Source organism: Aspergillus neoniger (genome assembly GCF_003184625.1).
Source record: "Aspergillus neoniger CBS 115656 unplaced genomic scaffold BO87scaffold_5, whole genome shotgun sequence".
Lineage (NCBI taxonomy): Eukaryota > Fungi > Ascomycota > Eurotiomycetes > Eurotiales > Aspergillaceae > Aspergillus > Aspergillus neoniger.
Genome location: NW_020291133.1, coordinates 270,844 through 296,878, shown reverse-complemented (window position 1 = coordinate 296,878; position 26,035 = coordinate 270,844). Strand labels below are relative to the sequence as shown.

Sequence of the window (26,035 nt, the reverse complement as noted above, 5' to 3'; positions counted from 1 at the left end):
CAATCACTCATAAACCATCCACCCCGTAGATCCAATAACAATCATCGAAAGCATCACCGTCATCATCCCGGCCCCGGCCCTATCCGCCTTTGTGATTTCCAGCCTCAACCCCTCTGGCACTGGCGCCGGCGCGGGTCCCGGCTCTCCTCCTGCCGGATTGCCCTTACTCGTACCTCCCGTGTCCTGCGTCACAGGGGGATCAACCCGACTGATCAACGTCGACTGCATCACCTCCAACGCCGCCATCTGTATCCCCACGTCATCCATTCCATCCCACTTCCGATCCGTCCACTTCAGCCCGCATGTCGCCTGAAGCTCACCTCCCGTGCAGGTCTCCGCCGCTGCCTTGGCTGATGCTCGCAGCTTGGGCATCACCAGATCATACGTGAACGGCGCCATCTGCGTCGTCGCAGCCATCCACCGCGCAAGGTACCCCTTAAAGGATCGCTGATCGACCTGGCAAGTGTTGACTGGCTCGCACGCCCGCTCGTACATGACATCGTCCTGGAAGAAGACGAAGCTGGCGTTGAGGATCCCTTCTGTCCTAGCTTTCCAGACAGACGATTCAGTCTGCCATATCATTAGCACCAATCTCACTCCCCAAACACAACAGAACCGAAGGGAGACCTACTAAATTATACATAACAGCAGCCCCCAACAAATAAACCCCCGTGTTATACGTCCACTCAATGTAATTCCAATTCCCACACCCACTACTCACATCGGCGCCATCCCAAAATCGATACGTATCTGTCATGAACCCTACCTCGCCCGTCCAATCCCACACCGTATCCGCCCAGTCCGCATACGTGCTATTTCCCGTATATTTTGCCAGCCTGGCCGCAAGATTGAAGAAACATCCATTGGATATCGTATTCTTATACGTCCACCCATTATTAAACGTGAATATCTGCCACCGTAGCCCGCCGTTACAGGTGCTCGTGTCCCAGCGCGCGGCTTGCGTGTTGAATACGGCTTGCGCCATTGCCAACCACCCTGGACTTCCTGAGGAGGGTGGAGGGTCGGGGAAGTTTCTCTCGGCGGCGGACATGGCTGCGAACGCCCAGAAGGATTGGTCGTCGTTGCCTTCGGTGCGGGTTTGGTTGGCGGGCATGAAGGAGCCGCTGGGCCCGGCTTGCCAGGTTATTCCTTGGGTTGTTATGTTGTTCCATGTGTCGTCGGAGGTGAGGTACCAGTATTCCACGAGGGCTGTGAACATGGCGCCGGCTTCCCACCAGTAATAGGGGTCGGGGAGGTTGCCTGGGTTGTCGCCGGGTTGGTTGCCCGTGTAGTGGGTTAGCATTTGGCGGGCGATGGAGTGGCAGGCTGCTTTGATAGAGTCTATTCAAATTAGTTGATCAGGATTTGCGGGCTAGAGGGTTATGGAGGGAGTGATACCGGGGTCGTCCACATCGTAGTCAATGGCCTGCACGACTACGATGAAGGTATACAGGATGTGCCATATTCGCAGTAACATGGTGATGATGGTGGTGAAACTGATCTGCTCTGCTCACTGAGCGGCAGCGAAGTGGAAAGAGAAAGGAGGGAAGATTGAGTTGTGTTGATCGGTGATTCCCATCTACGCTACATTCCCATTCCCGCATCGGAATGTGGCATCTCATGCTTCCATAGAAACGGACCCCACCTAACAAACCATCCAGGAACGCACCAATAGGGTTATATCTACCATTAAACTCGAGATTTGTGATGCAGTATCAGGTCACACTGGATCTGGGGTTGGATTTGAGCCAATAGGCAGTAGTTTGGGTGTGGATGAGGGTGGGTGTTTTGGCCGGATCCGGCAACGTCGCATTCCTGGGGTTGTAACTTGTGCACTTTGTTATTGTGGCTTATTGGTCGGGGGGTTCTTGTCACATTTTATTCTAATTATTTTGCTGCTTTGTTTGCTTGGTGGTACTCTGGGGTTAAGGGACCTGTGGTAGTGGGGGTGGGTTCGTTGGTAGATGATACGGGCGGACGACACCTTGCACTCAGCTTTGCAGTCGGGTGTACCGGTCGGGAGTCCCAATAGTAAAACTTGGTTCATTGAGGTATGGCGTCTCGATACTGTTGGGACCTGCACTCGCAGTTATCTTCAATTCCCGTCTCGCCAGGGTATGTCGACCCTCCCGCCTACAGTATTACTACTTTATATAACCATATCCCCCTTCCCCAAGAGAACATTAATACGATTCAATTCATAGAGCATACTATGTCGATTCTGGTTCAAATGTAAGCTATACCTTCTTAAGCAGCCGCGTATCCGTCTTCAAACGTATAAAAGCAGCCAGAATCGACGCTCCTAAACCCATGAAACCCGCATACAGAATTGCCGGTCTGTACGCCTTGATCCCGGCATCCTCGCCACCCGAGGCATCAAGAATGTAGCCCGCAATTGGGGAGCCCTGAATATCACCGTTAGTATTCCGACGCAAAGGCATATCAAGAGCACGGCACTCACCAAAAGATACCCTCCCGCCCAACTAGTAACAATCATACCCATAGCAACAGACACCCTGGCAGATCCAAATACATTTCCCACAACCGTAGGAATAGTAGAGAAGAACCCCCCATTCGCCATCCCGTTGATGATCACGAACACGACCAACGGTCCAATGGAGGTTGAAACAGGCCAGATGATCAGCATACTCAGGGCGCTGAGTAACAGCGAGACAAACAGCGTGTTGAGTCCGCCGATGGTATCGCTGGCAAATCCACAGGTCAGTCTTCCTAAAGCGGAGGAGAAGTTGAACGCTGCTACGACACCAGCACCTGCGGCAGAGCCCAATCCTAGGGAGTCGGTGTACAGGGGCAGGAAAAAGGGCGGAACGAGCAACGGGAATGTGGCGATGGCTCCGGCTGCGAAGAGGAGCAGGAAGCGGATATCACGGAATAGACGCCTGGTGGGTTGGGAGTCAGTCCAGCGTGATGTATTTGTGAGGATATGGATGTCCTTACCATTCAACGAAAGCAGACGGGGGGATCGGGATTCGCTGCTTCACTAGGAAAGCTGCAGGGAGACCGGTTCCCATCGTAATGAATCCGAGAATACGGAACGTCCAAGCAGTGCCGACGCGGGATAGCAGGGCATCCAGGATGAAACTGATGGCGGCACCGCCCAGGCCACCAGCTGCATATACGATACCGTTGGCAATACCGCGCTTTGCTTTGAAGTATTGTGCGGGTGTGATTGAAACCACCATGAAAGAGATACTACTTCATTAGCAAAAGCAAAGCGCTATCAGTAGGAGTAGTGGCGCGTACCTCGTTCCGAGTCCCATCACCACACCGGATGTAACAAAGAGTCCACCAACCTCGTGGACGGCGAATCCGCTAAGGATCTCTCCCAGCCCGAGTAGGAAAATACCCAGGAGTGCCGACGTCCTGGTACCTAATTTGCGGATCACGCGAGCATTGAGAATTCCCAGAAACGAGATGCACGCTGGTGCTAATGAGCCCACGAAAGACAGAGTAGATGCAGATGACACTCCTTCCTTGACCAGCGCTGCCTGTAGCACACCCCAGCAGTAGGACGTCCCGATAAACCACCAGGTGATTACTGCACAACCTGCGATAACTATCCATCCTGCTCCTCCTTCAGGAACTTCGGCGTCGGCCAGACGTGAGGCTTCCATGACCTCGTCAGTGGGGTCTGAGACTGGCGCGACGGCATTTTTGGGAGCCCTCGACTCAAGCTCGATCGGGGGACCCTGCTGCCATTCGACGGCAGTGGTGGTTGACGTGGAAGTCATACTGAATTGATGATGTAGGTGACGCGATTGCTATGAATGTCTACGGATTGAAGAAGAGGTTAAGATAAACGCTAGTAGGGTGATAACCCTAACTGCCAAGATGAAACCTACAGTGCAGTTGAGTGAGTCAAAACTAATTGCATCAAGACTCTGTACAAACTTTATGATCAAGTTACCTAACTATCGCCCTCCGATCTCGGCTACAGTCGGGACAAGCGACGAATAAGAGGATCCATGGAAGGCGGCCGACAGCCGGCAAGTGGAGCGGGTGTCAATGGCAGGGCGCAGAGGATTTTGTCCGCTTGCAACCTCAACTTCACCTCGATCTAGGTCGTATCTTGGTGATCATGTCCGCACATTATCCAGATGGAGCACGCTCACCAGGCGCTCCCTAAATTATGTGATGATATCTTATCCCTGCCACCGTTGTACGATGAAGACCCTGTTTTATACCCCGCTAGCGTAGATCCCATCTTCTCGCTACCGTCGGAGCTTCCTGACAGCTTCTCTCCGCTTGAATCCCAGGCAGATGCGACATCAGTATCTCCAGATAGCGGGCCTGCCCGTCCTGCCCGCCCTCATCAGCGTCTATCCGGGGAGGCCGTGAGAGCTCTCAGATCATGGCTAAACAACCACCCGGAGAACCCGTATCCCTCGACACAGGAGAAGGATGAGTTGGCGCAACGCACCGGCCTGACTCGGGCGCAAGTCTCCAACTGGTTCATTAACGCTCGACGGCGTAAGCGCTCCAGAGGGTATATGTCTGCCCGTCAGAGTCCGTCATTTCTATCCCCCATGGAACGTTGGAGGAGCTCGCCACCAGAAAGTGAGGCCGCAGCCACGGACGACATTTTGCGAGCTCTCGCCGATAGCGATATCTCTGCCTTATCAGACAGCTCGCCATACACCATTCCCCAATACGCCTGGTCAAGCAACGACTCCAGTGGCTCCTTCATCCAGGGAGATGCTTCCATCAGCAGTTGTGCTCGCAGCCAGTCATCTAGCTCCGAGATATCAGTCGCCCTATCATCGCACAGGCCTCCCCAGCGCCCACCAACTCCACTTCATCGCCCACAATCTCGTCGTCATCGTCGGAAACACATCCGCCATGCAAATCGCCTCCAGTGGACTCGTCGGCCCTACCAGTGTACATTCTGCGCGGACACATTCGCAACGAAATATGACTGGCAGCGCCATGAAAAAGCCCTTCATCTTCCAGTCGACCAATGGCGTTGTTCCCCTGAAGGCGGACTAATCGACAACAATGGCACACCCACGTGCGTCTTCTGCCAGGAAACCAATGTAGATGATGATCATCTCGAAACAGTACACAACTACAGCATCTGTCTGGAGAAACCACCTGAGCAGCGCATCTTCACTCGGAAGGACAACCTCCGCCAGCACCTGAAACTAACCCACCGCGTCGATACCTTCCACGGAACAATGAACACCTGGCGAGAAAGTCGAAGCCACCACATTCTCTCCCGCTGCGGGTTCTGCAATGCAACATTCCAATCCTGGCAGGAGAGAGTCGACCATGTCGCAGAGCATTTCAAGCATGGGGCGGACATGAAGCAGTGGATGGGCGACTGGGGATTTGAGCCGGAAGTGCAGCAGCTCGTTGAGAATGCGATACCGCCGTATCTAATTGGGAGGGAGGCGCAGACGCCTGATCCGTGGAGGACATCAGTTGTGTTTCCTATGCCGAGGGAGGAGGATGAAGAGGAGGATGAGATCCCGTTTCGGTGGGATGTACCAACTGCTTTGGATAGGTATTTTGATGTCCATCGCGACCTGTTGGAGTTTATTCGCAAGCAAATGGCCAACGGATGCAGACCGTCGGATCAAATGATTCAGGATCGGGCGAGGCTGTTCGCGTATGAGGGTGATGATCCGTGGAATCAGACGTACGCCGACGACTTAGTTTGGTTAGAGGCGGTTAAGCAGGAGGCTGGGCTGTTTTAGGCAGCAGGTTGGGACTAAATCGAACAGTCTGTCTTTAAATAGCTTTTCATTTGGTTGTGAACTACTATCTCAGCGGCTTGCTGCATATGGTAGGCCTTGGGTCAATCTTTCGGCATTTTTGCCGTTGGCATGATATGCCCTGATTAACTCCAGCTTTTTATGCGCTAGGGTCAATATGTGGTGTGCTTACCAGGATCAATCGCCGACGTGAAATGGACTAGTATTGCAATAGTTCAAGGACAAACCAAAAGAAAGACAAAGCCGAGCAGCCACTGTATCACAGAGATATAGTCCAAGATCCTGGCATATATCTTCATGCATGATCGCCTCAGATGGCGAATTTATGGAGCTATGGTTCTTTATGCATAGAGTATTCACAGGACAGCTGGAGACAATCGGCGTTGGTTCGATGTTGATGGCTTGTGTCGTCCGCTGGGTTGCTCTTCCCAATTTCATAACCATAGAATACTTCCGGCAATAGATTCACATAGGAATTGGCATATTGTGCTTTCTTTCTTCCTTTTTGTATCATACTGAGGCAAGTGTGCGCATAATGCCACTTTGTAGACACTTTGGGATGCTAAAGGATATCTCCGGGGGTAAGATCAACAGCATACCGGGCGCATCCGTCGATCAAGGCCGCAGCGGTTACTTCCTCCGCCCAGAGTTTGTACTACTGCGTTTCTGATTTCGAGTAGCAGTAAGCATTCAGTTCCAGCTTAAATGAATGCCCCGTCGTGACGCATAGTAGGCTTTCCAAATAATAGAAGTTATAAATAACTGCGTTACACTGCTATCCAAAGGGTATTATTCACAAAGTTATCACATCAGCCACATTTTCGGGTATCTAATAGGCCGTCTATGCCCTCGCCTCTCGGACCTCGAATTCCTTCATTTTTATTTTCTAGTTCCTTTGACAACGCCATCTCCTACAATTTCGTCGGCCATGGCGCAAGTTGGGAACTTCACCTGGAATCGCGTATGCATATTCCCTCCATATCTTTATCTTGGTCTCCTCCGTATTCTAAAAGAACTCACCAGACTACTCCAGCGTCCACTCTCAACTTCGTACCCTGCTACCAGAACTATTCCTGCGCGCGTCTCGAGGTTCCCTTAGATTGGTCTGATACCACTAACAATGATACCGTCATTTTGGCAATCATCAAGCTTTCCACGGAGGTCAACCATAGTGACAAACGCTACGGTGGCTCCATCATAATCAATCCAGGTATACTCTACTCCTACAACATTAGATAGCTTGAAAACCTTATTCTTGATTACTCACTTTCAAAAAGGTGGCCCCGGTGATTCAGGAGTGCAAGAGATCCTCAACCGCGGAAAGGAAATCCAGTTCATCGTCGAGAGCTCTGATAAGGAAGAGCGGTATTTCGATATCGTTTCGTTTGATCCTCGAGGCGTCGGAAACACCCTGCCCCCTCTTTCATGCTTCCCAAATATTCTTTCCAGCTATCTCTGGAAGGAGGCTGTACAGACCGAAGGTCTAGTTGATAGCTCCGAGCATGCAGAAGACTATCTTTGGTCTCGCATGCAGGCCATTGGCACCGCATGTGGGGAGACCGCGAAAGGTAGTGCTGATATTGGTCGCTACATGAATACCTGGAGCACAGCACATGACCTGCGCCATCTTGCCCAGTTACTGCAACCCGGTTCTAACCAAAATGCAAAGCTACAATACTGGGGCTACTCGTATGGAACTCTTCTAGGGATTACCTACGCCAGTCTCTTCCCAGACCAAGTTCATCGGATGGTATTGGACGGAGTGGTAGATGCCCTGGGATGGTATTCAGGACATCTCTCTACTTCGTTCCGCGATGCAGATCTTGTAGTAGACAGTTTCTTCCGCTATTGCCACCGGGCCGGCTATCCCCGATGTGCATTTGCTGATGCGTCTGCTAATGCATTGCCTCCCGATGAAGACGAGACAGAAGCGATAAGTTGTCTTCAAGAGCGCCTTACTGACATCCTAGCAGACCTGAAAGTCACTCCGCTCTGGACTAGTCAACCCAGCCCTGAGATCATTACATACTCCGATGTCAAAACTTTGCTCAAAACCGCCCTTTATGCCCCGAATGATTTATTCCCTATTCTTGCTACGATCTTATCAGACCTTGAACAGCGAAACGCTAGCAGCATGGCAGCATGGAAAGCTGCTCTACGGGAGGAAACACAACCCGCTCACTGTCTCGATTCTGCATGCCAATCTTCTGCTCCATGCCGTGAAGCCTGTCGCTATGGCTCTCGAATTGAACTCACAAAGGGTATTGCGTGTCTGGATTTGAGTCGCAAATTATTAAATTTCACGCAAGAGGAATATTCAAAGCTATATCTCCAGCCAGTGATGGAGAGCAGCTATTGGATTGGAGATACATTTGCAGATTTCTATATGTCATGTGCTAGTTGGAAGGGTAAGGGTCCGGGGTCTTTCGAAGGTATGCTCACTGCACTGTCCATGTTGCTGTTAGCTTAGATGCATGCTAATTTCTCGTGAAGGGCCTATCGATGCTCAGAATATGTCTACGCCCATTCTTTTTGTCAGCAATACTCTGGATCCAGTAACTCCACTTGCTGAGTATTTCCCAGTAACAATTATCTTTGTTTGGGATGTGCTAACCACTTCATTAGCGCCCATGCTATGTCCGCCTTGTTCAAGCCCTCTTCGGAATGACAGATTATCCAGTCCCAGTCTTCGATAGCAGCGATCCGAGCCTGATATTCAGGAGTTGGATGTGTGAGCCATTTTCCTGTTGTAGATGATTTTAGTTTCGGTCTGCGGTTAAAATTTTATGTATGCATATCGTACCTGAAGGAAGCCAACGCGGGACGTCGTTCAGCTCTATAGTCTCAAGGTGGGGCCAGTGCAGATCAGCTAAAGTAGGCTGTCCGAAATCATCAATGGGACAGAGAAAATCCAGAGTCAGAGCTGTCTTCTGCAGCTTTAAGGTACGAAGATTGATATTTAGATCTCGTACGGTCATGGCGAGACTATCAGTATCGGAAGATAAGACGTTCAGGGCCGGCAGCATATCTTTCCATGGTTCCTCTAGCTCATTGGTGAAGTCAAAGACCTTCAAAGTACTGGGAACCATAGCTAACCCATCGGATACGGCTGATAGGAGGTTTGACGATGAATCAGTAACAGGAAGTCAGGGCATCATTGATGCTGCAGGTATGGGCAAGGTGCATCTAGGAATAAGACAATTCATACCTTGACGTCTAGCTTGCAAGTACTCTAGTTGGTCCGGCCTAGTCTGATAGTCCAGATCCACATGCAGTTCTACAATTGTCGGACAGTGTTGTACGATTTGGAAGATTGCCTTGGCCCAGATCTGGTGATTCCTCTGGCCGTTGTCCGGGTCCCAGAGATCCACAAAGTGAAGTTTGTCGATGCAAGCGACGTATGGCAGCATGGAAGCATTATTATCAGGAAAACATGCCCGATAAGGCTTGGTGGCCTTTGTTCGCCCATTGGTGAAGTCCCAGGTGTACTCCCAGGCATCCGGGTAATAAGATGTAAACGGCTCCTCTCCTAGTTGACGACCCATTAGACCAAATTCCAAAGAGACACGATTATTTTGGTCCCAAGTTCTGAGTACTTGAAATAGTCTGAAAGTAGCTGATCTGAAGGCTTCATTGTTCGCCTTCCGAACTGGGTTCTGCAGGCGATAGCCTTTATGTTTGCGGCTTGTCCAGTCCGGAAGTTCGTATGGCACACTGATGATATTTTGCAGTTGACGGATCCATGTACGCCGTGTAGCCCCAGCACCTGATGTCAGGGCTTGAAATTTATCCACAGATATGGCAGATGAAGGGGCCTCTGTGCCTCCGTTATCGCTATGTATAACGAGCTTCTTCGAGTAGATGAATGGCTCGAAGGCTGCCTGCCACCTACGGCAGACAGTAGTATAAGAGGCCAGTGGGGTCCCTCCTTCATCCAGGTAGGACCCAATTGCGATCAATAACTCCAGCGGCAGTATTCCGGCCATGGAAGATGCTAGCAGTAAGTTTCCAGAAGTAAAATTAATGAATCGTCAGGCCTCGAGAGAAAGGACGAACTTGTTTGGACTCGCTGGCGCCGGATAAGTAAGCGAACCCTGGAACATTGACTCAATTGGGTTAGTTAGGTCTTGGACTATACTTGTACCAGGGTTCCGAGTTCAATCAGTAAAAGGACCAATCTTTGAGTTAATGTAGTGATGTTCGATAAAAATCATCAAAATGCCCTCATTATTACGTTGTAATAAATGTAGCTTAATATTTTATTGAGTGGCATAGGACCCAGTTGCTGTGGTATAGATCAATCCATACACTCAGCGTCTTCGCTATAAACCGATTTATAGAGGGGTTACTAAATGGTTGGCTACGCTCTGAGCAGCTAAATTAGCCTTGGGATATGGCCAGTCAATGCTAACTAGTATCCTCCATCGTTGCAGTTAGGTACAAACATTTTTGGCGCCGGTGGAATTGAATGAGAGGTCTGAACTTCACAACACTCGGGCCCTAACCAAGTCTACTTGTGGGTCGCACAGCAGGTGAGTCTATTCACGCATCTAATGCTCCAGTCGCAAAATATGCCAAGAAATCGTGTGTTTCTGACCAAACTTCCCAGTATGACTACTGACTTGGCGTGTAACCATCCGATGTTTTCTCCATACCAGAAAGTAACTGAAGGCTTGAGATATATAGGTTGTGACAATTCTCCCGCGCCTCAGAGCCAATTACCTTCGATGAAAGGCAATGATACCGAAGTGTTTCGTACTGATCTGAAAGTAGAACAAAATCCCCTACTGACGATGGTATTATATTGAAATAGGCAAACGCCAAGTCAAAGTGGACATCCGAGTCACGTATACCCGCCATTCCTAGTCATATTCAGCCGTTCGGTCGCTTTTACCTTGCATAAGACAGTACTTTCAACAGCAAAAGTGGGTCCATGCTGAGTTGTACTGTCCGCTCAATTCTCTTTAATCAAGGGCGCTGTCGCAGCCACACCCGCTTGGTTGCCACACAATAGTGGTTCCTATATGTGACTTCATAACCTGATGGAGAATTATAATAAGTGCTTCAACTCTACCGTACTACCAAATGGGCCTGTCTCGGTCGTGCCTATGACGGCCTTTCATTACAAATAACAAGTCACTGAAGCTGACGATGACTATAGTGGTTTTTTTAAGCAATAATATCTCGTATTTAAAGTTTACAGAAGTATTTTTTAACAATCGCCAATGGGATAATGTGCGAAGGTCTTTGGAATTGCGTATCAATGGGTGGTACCAATACTATACTAGTAATATCAAAAAGACCCTGGTCAAGCAGGTTAACCGCGTCTAGGCGAAGCTCGAGGAGTTGGATGAACTCGGGTCGATCTCTTCCAAGGTTAATGAGTTTGGTGGCGAGTATGATACGGCCTACATACCTCAGCAATTAGCGGGACAGTGGAAGAGCTGGTCCGCCAGGAGCATGTTCGCGTTCGGATATACGTGAAGATCTTTATCACGTATATGCTCAGCAGGCGTACGATCTGGACCGACCAGAAAATCAGAAGAACATATAGACGAGGATAAAAACAACAACAATGGTGACCAGATGAACATCAGCTGAGTTTGGCGCACCATTTTCTTCATCAACATTATCTGCGTATTGTCCTCCTCGTTTCTATTTCGTTCTTTTGTATTTTTGCTCTGATTTCTTTCACAATGCCGACTGGTATATCCACGATTTTTTTCACGATTCTGGTTTCACACATGTTCTGAGTTTGGGCTGCTCTTATGCCATGTACTTCGTCTGTCCCAACAGCTGTAGGCAGTCTTAGCATATCGAAATCTTCCACAGATTAAACATGTTGGTCGAGACATTCAGTATAAATTTTGGGAGGACCTTTTGTGTTTGATAGGAGTGATGAGTATCTCCAGCTCTTGAAGTCATGGTCTGAAACACATCAACAGGAAAATCGGACAATGCTTGGCGATGTCGTAGATCGCTTCTGCGCGGATCTGGTGATCTCCAAGTTTGTCACTTGGGTTTGCAATGCCCAGAAAGAAAGCGTTATCCAGATTTAAAGCAATCTGGTAACATGGTGCGAAAATTGTGTCCAGTAAGGCGTGACCGCCTGTTGCCGGCCAGCCGTAGAGCCCAAGGTATGGTCCTCAGGCGGTTGACGATTCTATCACCAGCCTAAAACCCACTATTCCCACGTCCAAACAGAGACAGCTAGGCTGAGGCCACGCACTGAGCACACGGAAAAGCTCAACAGTTGCGGATCAAAAGACTTGCTTGATTGTTTGTCCAAATGGGTTCGCTTGGTCATAGTGGCTATACATGTAGCCATCCCAGTGTCCATGCTTATACGGAACACGTACCGAATCATCATGCGACGAGCGGCTCCAGCTTGTGAGGCGATGTCCTCAAAAACATCAACAGGTATTCCGGACACCGGTGCTTTCTCATTGGCATGCGTACTACAAACCACAACCCGAGAATAAATGGAAGGCTCAAAAGCCTCCTTCCACCAGCGGCAAACAGTGGTACAGGGGGATAGTGGCACTTCTTCTCTTTTCAGACTGTCTCCAATCAATTGGAGCAGCTCGAGTGGCAATGTCGCAGCCATCATTTATGTAGCCAAGTTCCGGAGCTAGACGATATCTGTAGAAGTCGAGGGAAGGCTCTTCTATATTCAAGATCCGTCTAGATTCCCAAAAGTGCAGCCTCGGGACAAAAACCAGAGAGAAAATCCACATAGATAGCAGATACGGCGGAGGATCTGGTGGGTGCCTTGTTACAGTGACTGGATGTCTCAAATGATCAAGTGTTACCCTAGCTGAGTAAGCAAGTTCAGTCCCATTTTCGACTGATGTCCTTGAGAGACCTGATTTGCAGACACCGCAAAGCAGAATCATGATTTTCTCGACTGAGAGATCAATCTGTCTATCCAGCACTGACAGCCCAAGCAATCCTTCAGTATAAATAATTGCTGCGTGGGCAAATGTGTAACATAGGAAAACATGGATATGATTTATTAAAGGCCAATATATATATAGACAAGCAACCGACTCGATTATAGTAGTGATGAAGTCTTCAAACTGAACGACAAACGACAGCGGTCTCTTATAGACATTTACACGCGCTAAAATAGCGTCACCACTTAACATTCATATTTGCTGCCGATCATGCATAGGCAGGATCCATAGACATCCCCCTGTGACTCGGAATGTTCCACAAAATTACACTATAATCAAGACTTCTCATTCACTCTGAGCACCTCGGGAGAATCATTGGTCACTGATGGCACTGATGAGGACGTGACTGCATTCTTCCTTTCACGCAGCCCTCGAGATATTTGCATCATCTGCTGCACTCCTCCATCAATAAGGGGATAGAATATCGCCACGAGCATTGTGATCCACAACCAGATAATTCCTACAACGACCCAAGCAGTGAAGAACTGACATTTTGTTAGCACTTCACCGATCATCATGCGTGAGTAGTGGTGACAAATACTCACCCTCTTTCCAAAAACATATTTCGATCCGTACATCGGTAGTGGCCACAACACCCAATGGCCCAAGAAAGTTGCAATCGACCAAAATGCAGCAATACGACCCCATCTCTTCAACTCCTGGGGATTAAACGAGGACTGAGTGTGCTGCGCTTCACTACCTTGACCATTCACCGTGATATCGCTATCACTATCCAGTCGCTCGAGTCCCAGCTTCTCTTTGCGGAACTCTGCCCAGTCATACCTCTGTGGTTTGACTAGGGTGATCACGACAGAGTAAACTATTGGCGAGATAGCAGATGCTACAGTTCCGTAGACGCAAGGTAGAATCTGTCCTGTTGAACTGACAGATACTGCACCATAAAAGTGCTGCGCTGTGCCAAGCCACACCCCGATGCCGGTCGCCATTCCCAGAACTGGGGACAGAATTGCGGCTGCTCTGCTCTGTCGGCGCCAAAGGATCGTGAATGCCATAGGAAAGATCCCAGGACATGTTACCACACCTATTCTCATAAGTATTTGCGCCAACTTGAATTGAGGTGGAGGCTTACCGAGCATATATAGTGTCCAGCCAAGATCAATACCGACATAATGGAGCATAGTGCTGAATCCGGCAGAAAACGCAGCAAAGAAAATGACACCAAAGTGACTTGCACGGATAATGTCTCTGTCTGTTGCTGACTTGTTTATATATTCCCGGTATACATCAAAGCTTAGAATAGAGCTGACGGCGATGACTTGCGCGGAGAGCGTCGAAGTGACCGCCATGAAGGTGATAAGAAGGACTGCCGCCGCCCCGCCTTTCCCAGCAATAGTCATGGCTGCGTATGGAAGGACAAGGCCATTACTGACTTCCGTGGAGGTCATGCGCTGCATTGATTAACATCTTCGACGATCAAAGGTGGACAGTACCTACGCGGGGATACGTCGGAAAGGAAGACGTGTTCTCGAGGCCTAGGGCAAGAGAGCTCATGATGGTTCCTAGAGCCCAGGGAATGGCAAAGTAAGCAATCCCACCGATTGTGTAGCCCGGTACTACAGAGGAGGGAGCAGCGGAGAACGCTTTTATGAAATAGCTAGTATCCATCTGGCAGAAGTGTTAGTCATTTGCTGAGACTGGTGTGTTTATACTTACAATCACTAGGCCGAAGTTGGAGCAAATATGAAGAATCCCGAACAGGATAGCCTGGGCTTGTTAGCAGAGACAACAACACGGACTATAGTACGTACGCCCTTCGAGGTCATGGTCAAGTATGTCCCATCTTGATTTCCAGACACAGGATGGCGCTGCGCAGCGGCTTGCACGAGCTCATATAATTTTCCGATCGACCCAACCTCTTCGAAGGTAAACGCTTTGATAGAGAGATAGCATGCAATAATAAGAATGATCGCCGTGTGGAAGTAGTCGGTAAGGAATCTTATCCCGGTAAGCATGGCGTACTCTTCATTCAGCTGGGCACTTACGTTGCTTTGATGCCGCCAACGAAGGTGTATACGGTAACGCCAACAGGCAACAGGAACGTCGCAGCAATGATGTGGATCCCAGTTCTATATAGTCAGTAAGATTCGAAAGTTCGGTGAAGCACTCACATGGCTGATATAACTGCTGCAGCACCCAAGAGCATGTTAGCGCACGCGAAGATGTTGTTGATCAAACACAGGGTCATGAAGACCGCGTGTGCAACGCGACCTAAACACGTCAGCATCAGGTCGATAAGTATAGCTTCCATGCAGCCTACCATATCGGATCCGGACCACTTCGAGCGATGTGTGTGCATCCGGGATCTTCCTCTTGCAGGATATCCCAATCAAGGCGAAAAATACAATCATCGGACTGCAACCTGCAGCAAACCAGAAGGGGCCAGCCACGCCATAGTCATACCCTACAAATGATGCTCCTAGCATTGCTGTAGTCCATAACCAGGACTGTTCACTTAGCAGGAATGCACCGCTACCGAGGGTAGACTCATACCGATATTACTGCGGACGCTGTTAAGCCGGTTCGAACGGTGCGATTGGCAGTCATGAACCTGAAATAATATTAGCAGGTGAGAGCCCCTTATCCTTATGGGACGTACATCTCAGTGTTCTTGTTGTCTTCGCCCGTTGTTTTCTTGAGTATTTTGGTGATGACCATCATCACTGTTTTGTCAGCTGCAATCCTCGTCTATTTTCGGTGTACATACCACCGGCGATGATGAGCCCTAGCACCACGACAATAACATATCCAACAGCCTGAGACAGTGGCGGCTGCACAGAGGCCCCTGCTGCACGAGCTTGGATTTCTGACATCTGGTCAAGATACTCCAGTGGCTAGACAATACAACATTCAACAGCGGCAGAAAAACAAAACTGACTATGTGGAGGCACCCCGGCAAATGTACCTTTAAGATCTACATCACAGCACACATTATCGCTACTATCACGCTATCCGCCGATCATTGTATGCTACCGCGAACTTCGTGTTCCCTGATGATAGGATAGCCTATGCATATGAGGTGCTTTGACCGGGTTCCAAGATCCTGGGGATAATATATCTGGATTTAAAGTTATTCGGCCGATATACGTGCATGATTGTCCGTATAGCGTAGGGTCAATAAAGTTAAGTGATTGCGTGACAGGGACGATAGTTGGCGGAAGAGGCCCAAAGATAGGGCAGGGGTAGATGCTCCGGGAGCCCGAGGTGGCTTGTGCCAAGTTTTCGACCAACTACCGAGGTCATGTAATTGTCGACCAGAAATCGTCGTGTCCAGATTTCAGATAAAGAGCTTCATAATTATCCCTGCTCTTATTTGAGGTTGTATTGAATATGTGATCCCTGTAAATGGGCGACCCCTCATCTCCCCATCACGTCATCCCGGCCCACTGTGATGCTACTGAACATCCCCTCCAGCGAGGTCTGAATTGCACACTTATGGTCCATACTTATTCGCGGTTGATTTCTGAGCAAGAACTTTATAATATTGACTAGTCTTTTTTTCGAATTCTTCACATTGAAGACTCAGCCTTTGCCGGTTCGAAAAGCCTAAGCCAGCGCCTCTCCGTCACTAACCTATCCTCCTATCTACCTTCCACAATGGCTACCGACAACGCTACATCTCGACCCCGCAAACAACTAATTCTCAATGCATTCGTTGAAATGTGTACGCACTCGCTAATTCCTTCTTATTCAATCGCTCACACACCCCAGGTAGTGGCCACCAGTCCCCAGGACTGTGGCGACACCCAGAGGACGAATCGCACCGATTCAACGACATCGACCACTGGATTGAGCTCGCAAAGCTTCTAGAATCCGCCAAGTTCCACGGAATCTTCATCGCAGATGTCCTAGGTAGCTCTTATTCCCAAATACCTCTATGATATACATAGATAGTAACCTCCCCAGGCGGCTACGATGTATACAAAGGCCCCCGCAACCTCGAACCAGCCATTGTATCTGGCGCGCAATGGCCCGTCAACGAGCCATTAGCTGTCGTACCTGCCATGGCGGCCGCGACTCAGAATATCGGCTTCGGAGTGACTGTCACAACGACATATGAGCAGCCGTATCATCTTGCGCGTCGGCTCTCTACTATTGATCATCTCACTAGGGGACGGTAAGTCACTCTTCACGGCCCTCGTCGTCACTACCAATACTAACATCAAAACCAGGATAGGATGGAACGTAAGAATCCACCACCCAGCTAACAATAATCACCAAACTAACCAACTCAGATCGTAACGGGCTACCTCGACTCCGCAGCTCGTAACCTAGGCCACACCCAACAACCCCAGGTACCCTAACGCACCCCTCACTCATCCCCCAAAAATTCACCCTTGATACTAACCACCCCCAGCACGACGACCGCTACGCCCAAGCCGAAGAATACATCAAAGTGACCTACAAACTCTGGGAATCCTCCTGGCGCTCCGACGCCGTCGTGCTCGACCGCACCCGTGGAATCTACACAGACCCAACCCGAGTCCGCGAAATCAACCACACCGGCAAATACTTCACCGTCCCCGGCCCTCACATCTGCCAACCCAGCCCGCAACGCACACCCGTGATCCTCCAAGCGGGGACATCCAAAGCCGGGAAGGCATTCGCGGCACAGCATGCCGAGGCGATCTTCGTGGCGGGACATAGTCCGTCCGTGGTGGCGAAGAATATTGCGGAAATCCGGGAGACGGCGAAGACGCAGTTTGGACGGGACCCTGCGGGGATTAAATTCCTGGCGCTGTTGTGTCCGGTGCTCGGGAGGACGGAGGAGGAGGCGTGGGAGAAGTTTAGGTATTTTAGGAGTCTTGGGTCGATTGATGGTGCGTTGGCGCTGTTTGGGGGCTGGACGGGGATTGATCTCGATCGCTATGGCGAGGATGAGGAGTTGAGGCATGTGGAGAGTAATGCTATTCGGTATGTTCTTCTTGTGCTTGGTGATGGGTGGGAGAAGTGCTGATTGTGTGATAGGTCTGCCGTTGAGGGTTGGTCCAAGGCGACTCCAGAGGTCGGGAAGTGGACGAAGGCTACGGTGGGTCAACATATCACGGTGGGTGGATTGGGTGCCACGCCAGTTGGAACGCCGCAGCAGGTGGCGGATCAGATGGAACGGTGGGTGCATGAGGCGGATGTGGATGGGTTTAATCTGGTAAGTTGCTACACAGGGTGGAGGGTCTAATCTGCTAATATTCCCAGGCGTATGCTATCAAACCCGGCTCCTTCAAGGATATCATCGACTTGCTGATCCCTGAACTCCGTAAGAGAGGCCTCTTCTGGGATGACTACACTGTCAAGAAGGGAACGTACCGCGAAAACATCTACGGCAAGGAAGGGCAGAGCGGCCCGCCGGCTGATCATCCGGCTGCAAAATATCGCTGGCATGCAGGCGTCGAAGCAGCGGACCATCAGGTTCCGGAAAACTGATTTGTACACGACGATGTATTGCCATTATACAACGCAAGTACTGCTATTGTAAATCTTGCATCTCTCATCTTCCAACACATATTGAATGCCCATACCACACTAGCTTCTGCCTTTCACACTATATGATACATCATCGAAATCCAGCATCAAACCGGAACACCATCAGTAACAGTCCCGTACTCAGTCACAGTCCACTTACCAAAACAAGCATACTCAAACTGTGACCTTTTCAAACTCCTCTTCTGAACATTCATGAACATAGACAGCTCGCACCAACCATCATCGCGATACTCACATTCCGCAAAGCTAGAATGCAGAGGGAGCGTGCGCTGATTCTGCAAAAAGTGAATGTAGAACGTTTCCCCAGTGCCATCCACATAGACATTTCTCTGATCACCCGCAGGACGCGTAGCAGCCACCATATGAGGCGCCTTGATGATCTCAATATTTGTCCGTCCACCAAAAGGAACGATGTTACTAGCCTTGAACTGCTGGTATAGAGGAGGTCCAGTAGGAGGCAGATACTGGGCGAACTGCCTGAATCCAAACGCAGTGAGAACAGCGACTATACCCGCATCATGCGAGAAGTCAAGGTAGAGATTCTGATCCGTTGGGAACGTCACAGGATTCGAGTCCAGGGTCATGTTGGCATTGGTGCCTGTAGTCTGGAGTAAGTGGCCCTCCACACGGGCGAGAAATTCCTCTACCCAGGCGATTCCTTGCGCGCGGCCCGCGGGACAGGCAAATCCGACCATGTTGGAGAATTCGATGTCGAAGGTGTAGCTGAAGTTTTCGAATTCTTCAAAGGTGAAAAGTTCGCAGAAGTGGCTGTAGCCGTAACTGATGGTCTCGTAAGCGCACATACTCTGCGCGTTGTAGCTGTCGGTCGTGGTCCAGTTAGAAGATCCTGTCAGAGTGTGGAGTTCTTCGGTGCGCTCTTTGAGATAGATGTTTTTCCATGTTGATAGGGGTGTGGTGGCATTGTATGCCATGTACTCTAGTGCGCGGGTGCAGGAGTAAGTCCCAATTAGGGAGTTGTTGTAGCCAACACCTTCTATTATTGGTAGCAGGTTGGCTTTGTCTGTCCATTCAAGGCCAAAGAAGCCGGCAAGGAAGTTCTCTGCGGATTTGAGCATGCGGTCCTGGGTGGTGGTGCGCGCTACGAGCTTATGGGTCGAGCTGGAATTAAAAAGGTGGCCGTAGTTGTAGAAGTTTAGGACGCCGCTGTCATAGAGCACCTGACGGCCTTTGGGGACGAGGATCTCTAGACCCACTCCGTAGTCCCAATTGTTCAGGAAAGAAAGTGCGCCCGTGAAATTGTTACCACTAGCCGTAGAATTGATGATCTTCTGGGCCCATGAAGCCAGACCTTCTGAGGATGAAGGATACCGAGAACCATGGCGGTGAATCATATGCATTTGGGTGATGTTAGATCCTTGCGGGAGAGGATATTCATCTACTCCGAAGCCGTCGGGTACATGGTAAGGGCTGTGTGAGTTAGTAACGGACTTAACATTGAGAACAATGGGAAATCCATCATTAAGATACGTACCTTAGGTGCCCATGTAATGGAATATATTGCGGCCAGCGGCCCCCTTGATCGGCTCACTTGTTTCCAGCGGGTCATTGGGAGACAGGGTCTTTTGTCCAAACGGGGCAGGATTTGTCTCGGCTAAGAAGGGAGCAACCCCGGTTGCAGTGGTACCTTCTGAAGTCAGCTTAACCCAAGTCTGCAAAACGACTAAGTACATACCCTGGTAGCTCTCGGGCGTAGTCTGAAACCAATCAACTCCAGTTGTGGTAGCTGATGGACTAGAAGTCAGTGGAGCTGAGCTCTGTGAGCGGGCTTCAATGGCAGCAGCATCAGCTAAAGAGGCTACTGCCAGTATAGATAGGGTAGTAAAAGTCGGGTGCATGTTGATACTCCCACTTTATTGGCAAAAAACCGTTCAGTCAGTAGTAACACCAGCAAGGGGTGGGTGTGATGCCAATTTGTAGGCATGCTGTGCTCTAGGGGAAGTAATGAAATGCAAAGCCATATACATGTCCAGCACTGTGTTGTGCATTATTGTGTATACGACATGCTCAGATATCGTTGGAGTGTACCAGCAGCTGCAGAGCATCGATGCACGTGGGCATCTCCTTGATTCAAAACAGCCACGGCACCACAAGATAGGGCATCTGTCATATCTCGGCTGCAGCCATCATCTCGCTTACATGGGGTGTGGAGACGCGAGTCGTACCCCAGGCTGAATGCGATCCTTTTCCCGGGTCCTTGCATTTCGCTGCGTCAGCCACTCGACCTTTGTAAGATAGATCTCCTGACGTTCGAACGTTCTAAGTTCTCATCGGCAAGCAGGAAAAGCACGTGGGCTTACCGAGTGGTGGTTATCTTCCCACTATCTGCTAGTAGGTTTTAGGGCCTCGGCATCGGCTGTTGGGTGGTCTAACTTGCACTAGACATGTATACCTTCTGAGCTACATCATCTCTTCGATCGCGAAGTGCCGCCATGTTGGGACCTGGTCGACGTCCGTTCTATGGTTGACACCTGCATTAAAACATAACAGTGGGCCATGGCAGCTAATTCCTGAGCCGACGCGGCTTGGGTCCTATACAGCGTACCAGATGTTGACAATGACGGAATAAGTACACTGTGCACTTTAGAAAAGGAAAGCCGCAGTATATTTGCAAGAATTCCTATAATCATCATGTCATCTCGTCATCTTACTGATTTTTACCTAGCATACGACTTCTGTCAATGTACTAATTTGTTGATGTCTAGAATAGTATCAGCCCACTACATAGCACCGAACTAATCTTGACTCAAGACAGGCTGTCTCCCAGCAAAATTACTTCGCCGTCTTCTTCACCCCCATAAACCAATGCACATTCGTGGTCGGATACATAACCGGCGACTTCCCCGACCGAAACTCCCAGTTCTCCAAACCAGGTGCATCCGTCCGTCTGACCAGATCGTGGAGTTCATCCGAAGTCCGACAGCGCATGATAGACACAAAGCCATCAAAACCCATCAGCAGAGGTGCCAGAGGTAACACAAATGTGAAAATCAAATGTAAGGGCGACCGCCAGAATCGGAGCAGAGTGTATTGACATGCGATCAGTATCAGGCCTGGTAAGATCAGCATCGAGCTGAGATCGCGTGCGGTGAGTTCGAAAATACTGCTTATCTTTGTTAGTATTGTTGATACTCGATTTGAAGACATGGGTATGGGGTTAATGACATACATGAATGCATCAGCCGAGTCAATCGCACTCCGCAACATGGGTACAGCAAGCGGGTCGTCGAAATGATGGAAAGCCACGTTGAACATTCGGCATTCCTTCCGGTTTTGTGGGACCAATCGACCACATTTTGACGCATCAACTGGTTCAGAGATGTATGAGATATTTTCTTGCTGTTTGGTGAGAGCAGCCCATTCGCGAGGGTGAGGATTGAGGTCGGTCAGCAGGATCTGGGCTGGAGGGAGGTGCTGAGCCCGCAGGCGGGCGTTGAGAAGTCTCTCAAAGGTGGCGGATGGGCCACCTGCCCCCGAGCACAGATCGACAAACGTGAAGGACGAGAGGTCGGGGAAGTTATCTGCAAGAACTTCGCAGGCAACAACGGCTGAAGAAGCCTTGGCGATTGGCGGTAGGCGCAAATTCCAGCAGTGGGTAAGGCAGAGCTGGGCATATTCGATCGCCTTGTGGGGACACCATGGCTGGTCGGCGATCTCGAAGAGGTGGAGGCGGGGGAGGAAAGACATTGTGACTGTCGAAGAGAAGACTGGTCGGGATAAGGTTGGGATGGAGATATATCAGCTTCTTATCTGTGCTCGGCGTTGCTTCATTCCGCCCCATCCAGGTTCTGCGTGACTTTGCTTCCTTTCATTCGAGTAGGATCTCCTTAATGCAATCCTGGTGATGAACATTAGATTGCTCCCGACCGTCTACAACAAGCCCGTTGATGCCGAACTTTCTGATTGACGAAGGAAACACTGCCAGAGGAGGGGATGCTTGAGGTTCGAAATGAAAGGGTTTGAGATAATGATAGACACGGATTGGTGAGGTTGACAGGCACAAAACCTTAAACGCCCTACCAACGTTTACACTACGTCATCATTCGAATAGCATGCACAGATCATAAAGATACTCAATCCTGTAACCAGAGACTGAAACTGACTCGTTACAGCCACATCCCATATAAGAAAGTACGACGAAATTTCAAGAAAGCCGTTCTGATCTTGTCAGGCTACCGACTCCCCGGTCGCGGGCGGCATCAACGGTGTGGGTACAGCCCAATGAGATAGGTCAAACCGGCATGATATGATAATTATAGTAGCAAGGGGGTTGACAGATCATCACAGAGTATGATTGGCTCGTTTGACTGGCTTCGTGCCGATCGGACCAGCCACGCGGCAGTGAAACAAACTATTCGATCAGATCTTGCATTCCGAGTTTCATTCAATTCCATAACTGAGCATCAAACGACGGGATATCAAGCTAAAAACAGAAAAACATTCCATGAAGTAAGGGGTAAAATTAGGAAGGTCTATGGTATATCATCAAGATGCAACGTGAAATCTCTATATTTACAGAACCAAGAAAACGCCAACCACGACTCCCGCCACCAGCGAGGCAATCTGGCTGCGCGGCACTGTAGCCGAACTCTCCTTGTCCGACTTGTCGCTCGAGCCCGTCGACGTGGCGGCTGGTTCCGTCGCTCCCGTCGCCTTGGGCACGGCATCGGATCCCGTGCCGATCTCCAGGACGTGATCCTCGCCGGGGTCGAAGTTGGCCTTGGCCAGGGAAATCTCGTTATTGCCGAGATCGTAGACGACGTATGCGCTGCGCAGGAAAGTGTCGCCGAGAAGGGCCTCATTTTCGATCACTGACAGTCCGAACGTACAGATGTTCATGTCGGTCATGTCGGAACTGGTCTCGAGGATCATCTCGCTGATGTCAACGCTCATGTTGAAGGATCCAAAGTCGAAGAGGAAGGTAAAGTCATCGTCCTTGACGGAGCACTCAATTACTCCGTAACCATACTCGCTCATGTAGGTGGCACCGACGGCGTCGTAGATGCTGGCTGCGGCGGAGGTCGGGATGTAGGTCAGGGCAGTGCCACTGTCCAGCACGGCGGGGAGGGGGAACTGCGTGGCGCTGTTGTTAACCGAGACGGAGTTGCCGTTCTTCTCGAGGTGCACGGCCGTCAGGTTGACAGCGAACTCGATGTACATGTCTTCGATGGACACGATAGGCAGGGTCTGCAGACTGCCGTAGTACTTGGCGGTGTTGACTCCGCCGAACAGGATGGTACCTTTGCCTTCGTCGAGGTCATCCAGCCAAAGACTGTAGGCCGGCCAGTTGATCACGCCTTGATCGACGAGGGCTTCAGGGAAGTTGGTGTATTCACCACCACCACCGTAGCCCGAATCGCTGGCTTCATTGGAGGCGTATCCAATACCGAGGACGCCCTCTACATGAAAAGCAGTTAGCAAATTGTGGAAACAAACTGGTGAGGGTACAGTGGGAACCTGCCCTCGGAGTCGCCGTCATATGCGACGGCAAATTGAAAGTTCGTCAGAGTGACATTGGAAAACTTCAGGGTATCGTTGATGTAGTCGCCCGTGGCTTCGCTGCCGTCGACATACTCGATATGAAAGTCATCGTTGACGAAGGTGTAGGTGGAAGAAGCGCTCGAGTTGTAGGAGCCGTAATCGGTACAGGGGCAGGCGGACGAGTTGGCGCCATTGACCCAGAGATCGCTGCTGCCGGTGTCCAACGTCACACTGACTTCCTGGCCGGGAGTGCCGAGGGTGAGGTTCATCGTGTAGCCAAGATTCGTCGCCTAAAGACCTGCATTAGCGACCGTCACAATTCCCCTGATTCAGACTCGGGATGTCAACAACGTACCAGGTTAACAAGGTCGGCCGAAGCCGTCGATCGCTTCCGGCGGGACCGGTCGGCGATCTGACGACGTTCAAAGTTGAACTGAAGCGTAGATGGTTCATCGCGCTCATGGATAGAGAGGGAATAGGCGGACTGGGCGGCCCAGGCCAAAGAGAGAAGGGTGGTGCTCTTCATGGTGGTGCTGTGATGTTTCCCCTTCTCACGTAATTTGGGGGCGAACCTGTCGGGGGGAGGTTGGGGGAGCGGAGCGTCTTATATGGTCGGTGCAGAAACGATGGGTCTGAATAAAAAGTTGCCCATGGGAGGCGCAGGGGAGGGGCACGGGGAAGTCGGAGAAGTGCTCAGCCTTGCGCGGTCTCTTCGTCTTGGCCTGTTCCTGGGTTTTTGAACAGAAAGCCATCCAGCGCCAGAGACCCGCTCCAATGTCAGCCTTCAGACCCTGGGGCTGTTGCTTTTTTGCTGCCAAGCGCTGGGCTGTGAAGAGGCTCTTGTCTGGCAACCAACGAATCCTATAAGGGGGAAACTTAGACAAGTGGGTCATTGGCAGGCAACCATCAAATGAAGAACTGTTCTATCCGCCACCCCGAGGAGGAAGAAGAACTGCGAGACTATTCCCTCGCTCGAACTAGTGGATAGACGGGGGTTTACTCCGTCGGTCATACCGGAAATGATGACTCTTGGCAAAAGCATGGCCTCTGACATGGCATCTTGACTACAACATGAATATCATAACTAGCCATCTTGCTAGGTATTGAGATGACAACTGCATGCTGTTCACCACTTGCAAACCCAGCAGTGACGACACCCCAACGTGAGATGGCGTGGCCTCGCATCGCTCGGATGCAGGCGGAGACACCCGATTCTTCGACCGGCGCTAAATCTTGCCCTCATTAGTCACCGCGGACTTGCTCCCCTATCCAATGACATGGTGTCATCCGCGCCTTTCCACGCCTGCAAAAATTGCGGTCGATGGAGTTTGTTAATAAGCCGTCGCGATTAATGTTAGCTAACTAAACATCCTTCGACTGGAACAAACATAAGACAGTTGCTATTAAAGGCTTAGCATATGACCATTTGAGTTTGTCGGTCCTGGCCGGTTTCACAGCCTTGTTCAACGGGCCTTGACACAGTACAATGCAATTTAATCCCTGGCAATAGCGCCTCCTTCGTGGTTATCGGCCCGTTCGCCTAGAGATCAAAGAGCTCTTGGCAAGACCCTGATTCGCACCCTGGCCGTGAACTGCTATATCCACTTCGTATAAGGTGGATCGAGGGGCTAATTCTGCCGTTATCATAAGCAGATTTTTACTATCATGCTCGTGGTGAAAGGGGTAATTGGAGTTTACTGGACTTCTTATTTGACCTTATGACGGACTCGAACAACCGGAAGATGTGATGCAGGACACACAATCATAGCAATCGATCTCTACGAATAGAACGTAACCCCTCAAGCTCGGAAAAAATCAGCAGTTCGATAACTCTAAAATGCCATTCTCACCTCACGAGAGAAGTCAAATCAGGGTCCACTACATCTCACTCTCCAATGTCGATAAAATTCCTGACCAATCCTATGCACCCAGCGCTCAGTCCACCCCTCCGCTAATGTTCCTAATAATGAGAACCCAAGCTAGTGACAAACCGCCTCATACTCTCATTTCTCTTATCCACGATAATTCACTTTCACTACCACAGCTTTCCACTTTGGTTATCTTTTTAGATGAAGCTATCTCATACTCTGGTTCAGTTCATTGTGCCGACGGACTCCGTATCGGCCGTGAGCGCTTCAGCCTTTAGCCCTGGCTCTAGATACCTGGAGGCTCGAGCTCAAAATTAGGCTGAGAGGGCAGTCGGATATGAGTCACTGGTATGACGCAGAGCAGTATGACTAGACAACTAGACGAGCAGATGACTTTTGTGTCGACCATCGTTCCTTGGCATTATCAATATACGAAGCTTGTTAAGGTGATGCGGGAGATGTCGTGGGGGAGGAAACT

General features: G+C 50.1%; 10 protein-coding genes across 10 annotated transcripts; 3 read left to right on the top strand and 7 right to left on the bottom strand.

Moving 5' to 3' along the window:
- Nucleotides 1-3: 3 nt before the first annotated feature.
- Nucleotides 4-1,477, bottom strand: BO87DRAFT_448237 (glycoside hydrolase family 76 protein; the record flags this gene model as incomplete). Its single annotated transcript, XM_025628288.1, has 3 exons — nucleotides 4-570; nucleotides 632-1,341; nucleotides 1,399-1,477. The coding sequence occupies 3 exons, from the start codon at nucleotides 1,475-1,477 to the stop codon at nucleotides 4-6; spliced, it is 1,356 nt and encodes a 451-aa protein (XP_025483201.1).
- A 760-nt stretch (nucleotides 1,478-2,237) lies between these two features.
- BO87DRAFT_351654 (monocarboxylate permease Mch4) lies at nucleotides 2,238-3,838 on the bottom strand (the record flags this gene model as incomplete). Its single annotated transcript, XM_025621146.1, has 4 exons — nucleotides 3,265-3,838; nucleotides 2,959-3,213; nucleotides 2,462-2,900; nucleotides 2,238-2,405 (listed from the first exon to the last, which is right to left on the bottom strand). The coding sequence occupies exons 1-4, from the start codon at nucleotides 3,750-3,752 to the stop codon at nucleotides 2,238-2,240; spliced, it is 1,350 nt and encodes a 449-aa protein (XP_025483200.1). The 5' UTR covers nucleotides 3,753-3,838.
- A 244-nt stretch (nucleotides 3,839-4,082) lies between these two features.
- BO87DRAFT_373407 (homeobox protein meis) lies at nucleotides 4,083-6,192 on the top strand. The gene has a single exon (XM_025622544.1). The coding sequence runs from the start codon at nucleotides 4,119-4,121 to the stop codon at nucleotides 5,715-5,717; it is 1,599 nt and encodes a 532-aa protein (XP_025483199.1). The 5' UTR covers nucleotides 4,083-4,118; the 3' UTR covers nucleotides 5,718-6,192.
- A 471-nt stretch (nucleotides 6,193-6,663) lies between these two features.
- BO87DRAFT_448225 (uncharacterized protein) lies at nucleotides 6,664-8,431 on the top strand (the record flags this gene model as incomplete). The annotated part of the gene is made up of 4 exons (XM_025628287.1): nucleotides 6,664-6,666; nucleotides 6,759-6,945; nucleotides 7,013-8,167; nucleotides 8,229-8,431. The coding sequence occupies 4 exons, from the start codon at nucleotides 6,664-6,666 to the stop codon at nucleotides 8,429-8,431; spliced, it is 1,548 nt and encodes a 515-aa protein (XP_025483198.1).
- Nucleotides 8,432-8,494: 63 nt separating this feature from the next.
- Nucleotides 8,495-9,721, bottom strand: BO87DRAFT_351648 (F-box protein; the record flags this gene model as incomplete). The annotated part of the gene is made up of 2 exons (XM_025621145.1): nucleotides 8,495-8,658; nucleotides 8,944-9,721. 2 exons carry the CDS (start codon nucleotides 9,719-9,721, stop codon nucleotides 8,495-8,497), a joined length of 942 nt encoding a protein of 313 aa, XP_025483197.1.
- Nucleotides 9,722-12,966: 3,245 nt separating this feature from the next.
- Nucleotides 12,967-15,522, bottom strand: BO87DRAFT_448213 (sodium:solute symporter family protein; the record flags this gene model as incomplete). The annotated part of the gene is made up of 12 exons (XM_025628286.1): nucleotides 12,967-13,176; nucleotides 13,237-13,733; nucleotides 13,782-14,100; nucleotides 14,147-14,317; nucleotides 14,366-14,416; nucleotides 14,461-14,647; nucleotides 14,695-14,778; nucleotides 14,821-14,920; nucleotides 14,970-15,156; nucleotides 15,203-15,260; nucleotides 15,309-15,384; nucleotides 15,417-15,522. The coding sequence occupies 12 exons, from the start codon at nucleotides 15,520-15,522 to the stop codon at nucleotides 12,967-12,969; spliced, it is 2,046 nt and encodes a 681-aa protein (XP_025483196.1).
- Nucleotides 15,523-16,129: 607 nt separating this feature from the next.
- BO87DRAFT_351646 (LLM class flavin-dependent oxidoreductase) lies at nucleotides 16,130-18,203 on the top strand. The gene is made up of 8 exons (XM_025621144.1): nucleotides 16,130-16,373; nucleotides 16,421-16,561; nucleotides 16,616-16,826; nucleotides 16,882-16,894; nucleotides 16,945-17,004; nucleotides 17,067-17,623; nucleotides 17,678-17,855; nucleotides 17,903-18,203. Exons 1-8 carry the CDS (start codon nucleotides 16,307-16,309, stop codon nucleotides 18,128-18,130), a joined length of 1,455 nt encoding a protein of 484 aa, XP_025483195.1. The 5' UTR covers nucleotides 16,130-16,306; the 3' UTR covers nucleotides 18,131-18,203.
- A 73-nt stretch (nucleotides 18,204-18,276) lies between these two features.
- On the bottom strand, nucleotides 18,277-20,046 carry BO87DRAFT_413128 (histidine phosphatase family protein; the record flags this gene model as incomplete). The annotated part of the gene is made up of 3 exons (XM_025626549.1): nucleotides 18,277-19,682; nucleotides 19,740-19,835; nucleotides 19,884-20,046. The coding sequence occupies 3 exons, from the start codon at nucleotides 20,044-20,046 to the stop codon at nucleotides 18,277-18,279; spliced, it is 1,665 nt and encodes a 554-aa protein (XP_025483194.1).
- A 934-nt stretch (nucleotides 20,047-20,980) lies between these two features.
- On the bottom strand, nucleotides 20,981-21,895 carry BO87DRAFT_301031 (uncharacterized protein; the record flags this gene model as incomplete). The annotated part of the gene is made up of 2 exons (XM_025619146.1): nucleotides 20,981-21,311; nucleotides 21,378-21,895. The coding sequence occupies 2 exons, from the start codon at nucleotides 21,893-21,895 to the stop codon at nucleotides 20,981-20,983; spliced, it is 849 nt and encodes a 282-aa protein (XP_025483193.1).
- An 825-nt stretch (nucleotides 21,896-22,720) lies between these two features.
- BO87DRAFT_413126 (pepsin-like aspartic protease) lies at nucleotides 22,721-24,549 on the bottom strand (the record flags this gene model as incomplete). The annotated part of the gene is made up of 3 exons (XM_025626548.1): nucleotides 24,045-24,549; nucleotides 23,641-23,979; nucleotides 22,721-23,605 (listed from the first exon to the last, which is right to left on the bottom strand). The coding sequence occupies exons 1-3, from the start codon at nucleotides 24,213-24,215 to the stop codon at nucleotides 22,721-22,723; spliced, it is 1,395 nt and encodes a 464-aa protein (XP_025483192.1). The 5' UTR covers nucleotides 24,216-24,549.
- Nucleotides 24,550-26,035: the final 1,486 nt, after the last annotated feature.

Bases quoted from the DNA above. Each gene is read 5' to 3' on its own strand.
- BO87DRAFT_351646 (XM_025621144.1), top strand. From the start codon at position 16,307: ATGGCTACCGACAACGCTACATCTCGACCCCGCAAACAACTAATTCTC. The intron at 17,624-17,677 runs GTATGTTCTTCT...ATTGTGTGATAG, and splicing joins GTGGAGAGTAATGCTATTCG to GTCTGCCGTTGAGGGTTGGT. The intron at 17,856-17,902 runs GTAAGTTGCTAC...TAATATTCCCAG, and splicing joins ATGTGGATGGGTTTAATCTG to GCGTATGCTATCAAACCCGG.
- BO87DRAFT_373407 (XM_025622544.1), top strand. From the start codon at position 4,119: ATGGAGCACGCTCACCAGGCGCTCCCTAAATTATGTGATGATATCTTA.